An 11,268-nucleotide genomic window follows, 5' to 3' on the forward strand; every position below is an offset into this window, starting at 1 on the left:
TTTCTTGTAATATTAAAAAAGTTAAAATTCTCGTTACATTTCTATACAACCATTTCTTGTCAATTATCTCCCCTTTAGACTTTTTACAGTTAATGTTTGTAACTTTACAGTACAATTTTTAGGTCAAAAATTCATTTACAATAATTTAAATATTCTTTTTTACTTCTTTTAAAACAAGTTTATTGAAAATAAATATGTCTGTATGATTTTGTAAGACAACGGAAAAGAATGCTCATTGTAACAGGTATGATCTACCTTATATGAAATTTTCATCTTCTAGTTTTGGTAATGTACACTTATCAATGCTTTGCATTAGGAAACCCAAAGAGTCAATCATATGGAAAAACAAAATAGCAGTTGCAAAATGGAATCATATGCTAACTTCAAAATTGTGGAAATTTCATCCAATTCTATTCAATGGTTTAAGAGGAATTGTTTATTAGAAGTCAAAATGAACAAAGTCCATGTTTTGCACCAAGAAATCTCAGAAGTCATTCAGATGAAAAATTAGAATAGAAGGTGCACAAGGCATCATTTAATGAAGAATTTATGAATGTTTTCTTGCATTCCATTCATCAGTTTCAGAGGCATTGTGGATTAGAACTGGTGACTGAATAGACAAACAGATGGACAGCATGATCACCATACACCTCCCACATACTGTTGGAGGGGGTTATAATAACTATTTTAGTTTTAGTAATAAATGTTAAATTTGATTGATAAAATTGTACAAATGAAATCATACTTGGCAAAAAGCAAATTTTATTTCACATAAACATTTAAAACATATCCCTGGCTAATCATCTTCCCTTTGTCTTACATTTCTAGCACCTGATGCTATTTTTCTTTTTTTAAAAGCCACATTAGTGTCTTTTCCAAGAGAGGTAACTCTTTTTTCTTTAAATTTGGACGGTTTTTCGTGTGGTTTACTTTCCTCCTTCTGTGGAGCACTCTGAGTTACTTCTTCAGGTGGTGGTGGTAGTGGTATCTCCTCTACAGGTAAAGGTTCTGATGGAGGTAGAGGTATTGATTCAGCCACCTCTGGTTCTGATGGCTGAGGTTGGGCCTCTGTTGGTAAACCTAGGAAATCAGATGGATACTCTTCTTCTCTAAAAAAAAAATTGCAACCATGATTTCAGTTTTATTTTCATAAGCAACAGTAAGGTTCATCATGCAGACATGCCAATATCAATAATTTGCAAGAAGATCATTTGTTTCACATCATACGCCTTTGCTTAATCATAATCAGACATTCAAAAATGAAATTATAAAGCAATTTTGCACTTGCATGTTTTTATGCTTCATATTTAACCTTGTAAACTAATAACCAAAATTAAATTTGTTATATTCAATTGTGAATTTAATTCACAAATTTCAAATTTAATTTCTTAACAAACATTAGGAATACTGTGAGCATGCTCAAGTAAAGAAACCCAAACTTCAAATGCATCTAAAAAAAATAACCCTTACGTTCAATTTTCTCTTTTCTCACTTTTGGAATGCTCTGACAGTAACTTTATCACTTCAATAACATCTGCATAAGGGGACTACCTTCCTATAAAATTTCATCAAAATTCCTTGAGCCATTTAAGAGGACCCAGAGGATTACCAAGCAGACAAATGTAAACCTATGCTTGGATTGTCCGTCAGAGTGTTGTTTTCCAGTAAATAGACTGGTTACTATAATACCTTTGTAATTTCAATTCAATACAACAAAAATAAAAAATACTTACCGCTCAGGTACACTTTTCCATGCTCCAAATGCTGACTGAGGAATTCTGGGTAATGGTCCTACTACAACTGGTACTGGTGTATTGTCTGTCTGGTCCTCTACCACAGGTTCTGGCTAAAATACACATTAATATAATTTGTTCACCTGCATTTATATAAGTATTTTAGATAAGCATGTTTTAAGTAGCTTCCATACCACAATGTAAAGTAGTAAAATGGGTATAACAATAAGACTCAGGTTGATTATGATTCTGTCATTTTTTATGCAGCTATCATTCATAATGGAATTTAGAACAGTAGTTAGATAAGAATTGGTATTCCCTACTTGCGGAGCTCGGGATGCAGCCATATTTTATCCTGTTTTTGCAGAGTTACCTCCTGTAAGAGCAGGTGTAATTTCAAAGTTTCTCTAATCGATGTTCCGATTCAGGTGCAGAAAAAGAGGTAACTCAAATGAAAATGGAATCCCCAGCAGACAAACACAACGGTGTTTCTAAAATTTACAGGGTGTTTCATTTTGTTGGTAGGTTACGTAAGGATGATTTTCATTTGTATCCTGGGTAAAGAAAATTTATGGCAGGGTCAGTAGAATGGGAAATTCTCTTTTGACTTTCAATATTTTCTAAAGTATCGTCGATATTGGATGGAAAACCTTGCATCTTCCAAATAGACACCTGCTCCAAAGGGAGATAAATGTTGACAAAATGTTGGTCCGCAAGTCAGGAATATACATGTATCTGTGATTGGAGCTTATAAACATTCTAATTCCTGCTAGTGAAGTTTGAGGTCTATTGGAATCACATTGTCAGGTTTGGGGGTAAATTGAAATCACATTGTCAGTCTTTCTGTCATTTTTTAAATATACTGAAATCTCAATGTCATAAAGATGTGTTAGATACAATATAATTACTGTTTGATGCTTGCAAGGGAAAACAATCAAACAAAAGTTCATGTTCCAAGTTTGTTAGACAATAGTAGTCTATTTGATGGTTTAAAGGTTTTCTTTGTAACTGTTGATTTGGTTTATCTAATGTGGTTTTGGAATTTTATATCTTCAGCTTAGTTCACATCACAACATTCAAAACACTTGGTATATGTTCCTAATATTTCTCATGGTAAAACTTCCAAGTGCTGTAGTTTCTTATTTCAATATTTTTGGTTTTGAGAATTTTTGTCTATAATTTACTTTAGGATATCTATCTTCCTATATTTTTGGTTCTAATGCTGCTGATGAGAGGTTTCTTTTGTAATCATGTGAACAGTGTAACGAAATTTGCAATATTGATAAACCTTATATACTCACCTATACGATTTTTTTCACTAAATTTTTAACTGCTGGGAAGGGTTATGATTTATAAAAGAGACCTTGCTTATGAACTAAAATTTTCGGATTGAAAATGTCAAAAGCTTGATAATTGACATGGCGAGACACCCAGAGCCATTTACCCCAATGTTATATTGTAAATGTCTGCACTGAAAAGATTTGGTGTAGATTTGTTATCAGTAGTGCTCATGCCTTGTGAAAATTACCACATCCCGAAAAGCAGCACTAATAACTTAGCGGAGTGATAAAAAGTAGGGAGCTAATACTTGGTCTTCACAAGAGATTGAGAAAGGATGTGATACACACCTCTGCCTGTTTTGTCGCCTCCTCGAGAGCTTTTTGTTTTTTTTCCTGAGCTTCTTGTTCATCTATACTGACATACTGTTCTGGTGCTATCCATATAGATTCTAAACAAGATGTTAAAACTAATATAAAATTTCATGAGCAATCTTGTTCATCAAAAGTTACATATATTTCTTTTTAACGTCTATCTAAAAATAGTTTTCATCAATTTTTACTACACTTATAAAGTAAACAAATTTCAGTGTGTAACAAATCTTATTAATTAATGTCCCAAGCTGAAAAGAAAAATACTTGGTTGATTGATTGATTGTTGGGTTTAACACCCAAGCAGCAATATTTCAGCTATATTCAGGTGAGAAAAATACTTGGGAGTAAGTTCTTGTAAGAATCAGGCAAAATGGGAAAAGGATGCTTTCTCGATTTGAAAAGACTGTTATTTGATCTCTGCATCATAGGATTTGCTCAGAAATGTTTCAACAGAATGTTTCTCGCTAAGCGCTTCTAACGTTTCCATTACTTCACATGTTAAAAAGTAATTTTCAATGTTTCATTGCGAATTTCCGGGACAAATGACATCTTAAGATGCATACCATTGTGAAGCATGGAAAATAAGGCTTTCAAAATAATTATTTCAAAATAATTATTCTAATGGTACAATGACAGTAGAAATTCTTCACAAAATTTACTTAAATAAAAAATACTGAAAATGAACATTTTTCCCTTTTCTGCTAACTGAAGTCATGGAGGCAAATTACTCACAAGTAAACAATATTCATACATTTTTGTAGTATTAAATATGATTTTAAAGTACATATTCTCAGCTTTATTTTGACTACTTTTGATCAGAATACACACAAATAATGCACTTACAATGCATATTTCTAGGTTCAGTGTGTTTTTGGTACTACATAAGAAGGGGTGGCCATATGACCCAGAAGTGGTTAGTGAGACTGTTGACGAATGAGGCTTTTGACAGAGTTATCTGCCCTTGAAATATTGATTTTCAGTGCATTTCAATGAAATCATAACTCAATTTACCAAAATGATATTAAAAAAATGTAGTCTTTTACCTTGATTCTGATGGTGCAAATAGTCAAATCAAGCTTTTTTTCATACCACGTTTCACCTACTGTCTTATTCTTACAGTGACACACTTAAATATGTAATATTTCTGCAACTGAGACAGTTACTTTTGAAGTTTGAAGGTATACAGAGACATTGAACTTGCAATAAACACATGTCCTGTTTTCAACAGTCAATGAGTAATCAAGGAAACCAAGGTTATAGCGGTTATCAAAAGAATGTAATCCAGGGACAAAGACCAGACATGGAAAACATACATACACAATAAAGAATATAGAGTAACTAAAATCATACATACAAAGTAACAAAAGCAAATGAGCAAAATCAACTGATCAGGGATATAGTTGGAACACACACACATAGGTAATAATACTTGTCAACAAAAAGACAAAAATAGAAATAACAAGGCAGCAACTTTATGTTCTTATCTTCTATAGGAATAATAATACAATAAGCAACATGTAGCCGTATGACCCATTCTGTCGCCAAAAAAAAAGTGGAATTGCAAAAGTCCAAGAATTACTGTAAAATTTGTGGAATCAAAATAGTGGAAAACATGATTAACTAGATATGGTAACTACCAATCCTACAAAATTTGAACAAAATCCATCAAGCGTTTGCCACAAGTGTGACTGGATGGACATATTCACAGACGCACATACACCAGCATTTTTTATGTCCCCTTCTGCATAACTGCTGGGGACAAAGATAGAATTGAAAATAGCTTCCATAGTTGGTGCATCAATAAAAAAAAGTGAGCATTTTCAGGAGTGTATGATTTATAAGAAATATCCCAAATGACTGACATACACCAACTAGTTACCATTAGTATCAACATTCCAATAGTAAGAATATCCCTCTGATGACTTTGCTTCAAACCATTTACATGTGGCTAACTTCAATAACAATGCCTCTTCTTTCTTCTTCTTCTCCTCTTCAACCTTTCTTTTAGCCTCTGCTTCTGCCTTCTTTTCTGAAACCAATAAACATTAGGCTATCCAATATACATTGACCATGTTATCTCATGGTATCTTAAATATTTTAATACTTTGTTTTTTTATAATACTTGAGGAATTTCCCAAGTTTTGTTTGACACAAATATTGAACAATTGATTTTTCTAAAAACCTAAAAGAAGAGTTTTAATTTGGAAAAATACCAAATGATTTAAAAAAAATTCACCAAGCCAGAATAATGTTTGAGATGTGGACTATTTCAGATTTGACTTTATGGCCTTACTGCAGTAAAGGGGTCATTAGACAGCTGTTACAGCTAGTTATAATAGACCAGTTCCAATTTCAATACAATCCAGCTTAGCTAGTGAGTAATTTAAATAGCTATCTAGATAGAAATCTACCCTACATAATATCAATGTGTCCACTTGACTACCACAAAACATCTGTGTGATCTTTTGGACATTGTCTTTAAATTTTGAATAGCTGTCAATTATGTTAACTTTAACCTTTAAATTTGTCATCCACTGTCATAATTAACAGCTATTCAAACTTATAAGGTGGTGTCCAAAGGATCACACAGGCATTCTGTGGTAATTAAGTAGGACACATTGGTATAATGTAGGGCAGACTTCTACCTAGAGAGCTATTTAAATTACTCACTAGCCTATCTCAGTTTGTTTTGAAATTGGAACTGGTCAATATCAACTAGCTGTCAAGGTTGATATGACATACATGTACTATGGATATTTTTGATCTGTTTAATAAAACGTTGTCAGCAGAAAAAGAACAAATGCACCAGCATATAACCTAAATACAAAATAGTAAATACTTTAATACTTTCAGAGATCACCAAAAGGTCTTCAATAAGAGTAAATACACCTTATAGTAAGCTCTGGAAGCTTTTGCCACTCATTGGGGGCTGATTGTAATCACTATTTCTCTGCCAAAGTGCCTCATCTGATAGATAGACTGGGAGTCAGAATAATGTCTGAGTGAGTGCTAGCACATTAAATGTCTAGCTCAGTGTATCAGTCTAGTACAAAGCAGAGTCTACTTAACTGATCATATGTTATTAACCAGAAACATCTGCCAGATCATATTAAAAATCAATCGACCTGATGTACTAAATCTGTATCTTATAAAAAATACCATAGCTTTAGGGTGAATTTATGAAAGTTCAAAATTTGTAACATGTAAATACAATTAACAAATTATTTGAAATCAATCTAAAAATTATTTTATATCGATTGCAACAACTGTTTAGAGTTTGATGTAACAGTTTGAAGTTTCTCTTCCCTCGATAAGTTAGGTCAACCTTGGCAAACTTTCAGGTCACATTTAAACAGGATGGTATTTTGTACAAGAACTAATATACAAGACAGGCAACCTTCAAAATAAATTATTGTCTGATGATTTCAACATTAAATGCATTCCTACTTATTTTTCTTTCTCACTGATTCTTCCATAATACATGAATTCAAAATAGTCATTTTGCTCTGAATAATCAACATTTTAGTTGAGAAAGAGTTTAGGATCAAAACAATGGGAGAAAATATTTTTTTTCTGCAATAGTGTCCACAAGTGTGAATAGGTCAATATAAAGCAACTGAACACTTCAGTAAATGCTATTCCAGAAATAAATGTATGGGGAAGGTGAGAGGAACATTTGATTTGACCCCATCATGCATACAGTTTTAACTGATTATTTTCTTTCATTATTAAGGCTTACTATCTAAAACAACCATCCATCTAATTTTATTAGAGGTGCCTTCCGACTCACTCTCACAATTAGTTCTGAAACTGCCCAAAACAAATGCTATTGACAACGTAACATCATATTTGCAAAGATGTCGCATTAAAAAAGGTTTTTAATGTGTTGACACAGAATCAGCAGTATCACATTTTGCCTTATTAGGCCTGTTGCTATACTGGCAGTAATATCTGTCTCAACTTTCAAAACACATTTTTTTACATCTATTGTTGTAATGAGATATCAACTATCTGCATGTGTTCATTTACCTCTTTTCCAACTTAAAACTGACTTTGACCCACAGTTACCTTATGCAAAATGAGATTTTACCAGCTTCAGTTTTAATTTTTACACCATACTGTGCTGCTAACTCTGGATTATCCTGCAGATCTTTCTTAAAGGCTTCCATAGCTGCCTGTAACATGCAAAGAATAATGAAGATGGTTATTTCAAAATTCTGTACATCACTTTAATACAAGCAATCTTTTCAAAAGAAAAAAAATAGTGTTCTTACTCAATATATCTTCCATGTCTTGGAACATGCTTTTACTTGATGTGTACCAATTACGATAACGTTCATGGTTCAGTTGAACAACAAATACAAAAAGCCAACAAAAACTTTTTTATATTGGAAAAAAAATAAAGGTACACATTGTATATATACAAATGATCTTAAGTATTATCTGAATCATACCTGTTACCCTCCCTGCCTCCCCTCCCACAAAATCAATGAAAAATTTAGAATCACTCACACAAAAATGTAGGATTTGTGGGAGATTAATTTAACATATTTACTATTACATCTGACATTTTCTCACATGTAAAACTATACCACCTGAGACAGTTTTAAATGCGGGAGAATCTCCCATATGAACTGTTCAAAATGTTAAAAGGCATGCTGAATTAATGCTCATGAATAAAACAACTTTCTCAGTATCAATCAAAACCTCGTACTTTTTCCATCTTTCGGAGATCATCCTCTTCCTCTTCTTTAATCTTAGCCTGCTCAGCACTCTTCTTCCTCACCTAGAAAATACACAAGAAAATTCTGGAGAAAGATAAAGTGTATTTTATTACACTTTCATATACACTCACCTGAAATTTTTTCCTGTATATTTCTTGTTTCTTTTTTTTTTGGTTGACTGAAGAACTTTGATTAACTCTAGTTGTTTTCTTTGCCTTTGTTACTTTATATTGACTATTTTTAATCATGTATGGTGGTTTCTGATGGTTGTACTTCTGGAAAATCATTGGATTTTTCTTATTGTATTTTAAAGGAAGATTTCTAGTTGCTTTTTCCTTCTCTCTTATTCAAATAAAATGTAGTTACATGAATAATTTGACATGTTTTGTCCAAATCATACAACCAAACCAAGGTTGTGACAAGACGTAGTACCAGACCACCAAAGCTTTTTGTATAATTAAATTAAGATTATACCTCATCTATTTTTCTTTTGACATTTTCTTTGTGGTTCTTTCCTTTTTCATGAAAATCAACACTCTGCAAAAAAATATCAAACAAACATATAAACATATCTTTTTAGGACTTGATAAGCTAATTTCTACTTATATACTTGTAAGGGGATTTAACATAATACAATGACTTTTCAACCCAAAAATTATTATGATCATGTGTTTGGTATAAACTTATGGTACTAGTATAAGTATTGGAATTTCTTGAATGCATGTTTTATTACTCTAGTTTTGTAAGTTGATTCTACTTAACCTTGTTATTCGATTCTTGATTCATTGCTTTCTCAGTTCATTTTTTCTATGTACATGTAATGCATGGTCTATAACAACTTTGTTATGTTCTTCAGACACTGATAAGAGTGATTTGAATTATGCTTCTTCTTGGGAATGTGCAAGTTTTGAAGCATGTTAAAAGATAAGAATTTAATTACTTAACTGGGAACAAAAATTAACTTAACCAAAACTTGGCTGGATGTGACTTGGTAATAGTTTCTCCCATGAAAATTGAGAAATGTCTTGGAAATATGAAATTGCCAGAAATCAATTGCCAAAATTCATCACCCCCCCCCAAAAAAAAAAATTAATTTAGGTGCATATCTAATTAAATGTAAGTACTCAACTCCAAATTTCTGACTGGTAGTTAACTTACAGCTTTATTATCTGTTATCCAGCAGTTACAAAACTTGCAGTATTTCTTTGGTTGTGATTTCCAATATGTTGCCCTAGATTGTAAAGACAAAAAGTAACTTGTGCTTGAAACAAGTTTTATACTGAAAAAAAATATCACTTGTAAATGTTTATTCATTAATACATGTGGATTAAAACTTTTAAACATATTAAACACATGTAATATGTATTCCTATTTTCATAATAGTCTTCATAGTATCACTAACACTTTAAAAATTTCGATTAAAACCTTTCAACAATGAGCATGTCATTATCACCTCTTAGTTTTATCCTTTTTTAAAATCAACCTTACAGAATACAATCTGCAATGTCTACTTTTAAACATGAATTAAGAAATAAAAGACTAGTTTCTTCTTATTTTTTCATAGAGGCTGCCTATCAGTTGCACAAAATGTTGGTCACATGTTTATCACTTTTTTACCAAGACTGTGGTCTAAAGAGCTTTGAAGCACATCATATTAGAATTCAGAATTGAACAAAATCTTCTAATATTGAACCATATTGTATCCAGCAGAGCATATTCATTTGACAAGACTAAGATGCTCCAATTTAAAACTACTCATAGAAACTGGGAGGTGGTCTGGAGTCCCATAGAATCAATGAATATGTAATCTGTAAAGAAGGGGTGGAGACAAATTTGGATTATTTTCTTCCAGTGTAATAATCCAACGATTAAGAATTTAAGATCTCATTACATCCCAAATTACTAGTAAAAGCATCTGAATATGATTCAATTTGGTGGGTCATTGTCTATCTGTAACGTTCATTTATACAAATGTAAAGAGTGCGCCTTTTTTGATGAAAAATTGCTAATATAATATGAGGGTGATTTTGTAAGAACATGTGAATTTGTATGTATTCATAAATTTTATGATATTGACTGTTCTGTGTATTTTGTCCATATATTTGTCATATTTATGTACATGTTTGTGTGTTTTGTCCACTTGTACTCCTACTGTGTCTGAGGCTATCAATAAATCTTGTCTTGTAAATGGTATTTTAAACCACAGTCACTTAATGCATTAAAAAGTAAAATACCACTGATTTCTTATTTCTAAAATTAATGACTTATGAAAACATAGACATTAAAGCAGGCACATGTGTTTACTTCAATCCAAAATGAATTATAATATCACAGTAATTGACAGCGCTTGTTTTAATATTAAGTTAAGAATTGTATTTTGCAGGACATTCCAGACAACTTCTATAATATAACAGTGGAAATTTTATACACATCCATTCATACAATTTAATATACCCTTTTGTGCTAACGTTGGGGTAGTCGTTGAGCATGCTCATTATACACTTCTGCGAGGAAAATTCTTTTGTTCTACCGAAGCCCTACCTCACAGAAGTGTATATTGCGCATGCTCACCATCTTACCACAAAAGGGTTTATTATAAGAGGGGACAGATCTACCTGGGGTCTGGAAAAAAATGAGTATGGATCAACCTGCTACCAATAAGAACAAGTGGGTGGGCTTCGTCTTACATTTTCTTCCATATACATATACACCATACCTATTTTCGTTGTAATACTTAAATACATGTATTGTGATCGCCAACGCAGCTGTTGCAGATTTGGCATGTATTGGGTTTGTTGTCAAATTAAGTTGAGAACTATTTTTTTCCATTTTTTTAAAAAACGTAGATAACTATAACAATCATTCTTTCTGTGTATAACTTAAGACAGTTAGATGAACTGTTTTTCAATGCAGGTAATAAACCAAAAAAAGTAGAGAATTAAGCTTCATTAATAAACATAATTCTTTCTGAGGTTGAGCTCACATTTTGATTCCACAGCTCTCCGGAAGTTTACATATTATGGACATGCGCATTCCGAATGACAATTGGCGGCGATATCCTTTTAAGGTAGTTGATGTATTGCACTTTTTGATTGGTCAAAATCGAAACATTCCCCAAGTTCGCAGTTTTTCGTCCAATGTAAATGCCTGTAACAAGTG

At 32.2% G+C, this 11,268-nt stretch overlaps 1 protein-coding gene across 1 annotated transcript; it reads right to left on the reverse strand.

Moving 5' to 3' along the window:
• Positions 1–745: 745 nt before the first annotated feature.
• On the reverse strand, positions 746–11,147 carry LOC148604562 (uncharacterized). The gene is made up of 9 exons (XM_088549671.1): positions 11,093–11,147; positions 9,268–9,340; positions 8,584–8,646; positions 8,100–8,171; positions 7,476–7,560; positions 5,265–5,414; positions 3,362–3,462; positions 1,734–1,846; positions 746–1,109 (listed from the first exon to the last, which is right to left on the reverse strand). Exons 1-9 carry the CDS (start codon positions 11,140–11,142, stop codon positions 797–799), a joined length of 1,020 nt encoding a protein of 339 aa, XP_088405797.1. The 5' UTR covers positions 11,143–11,147; the 3' UTR covers positions 746–796.
• Positions 11,148–11,268: the final 121 nt, after the last annotated feature.

This window comes from Perna viridis, chromosome 10, assembly GCF_037379345.1.
Source record: "Perna viridis isolate PV_CMFRI_1.1 ecotype Kerala chromosome 10, ASM3737934v1, whole genome shotgun sequence".
Classification (NCBI taxonomy): Eukaryota; Metazoa; Mollusca; class Bivalvia; order Mytilida; family Mytilidae; genus Perna; species Perna viridis.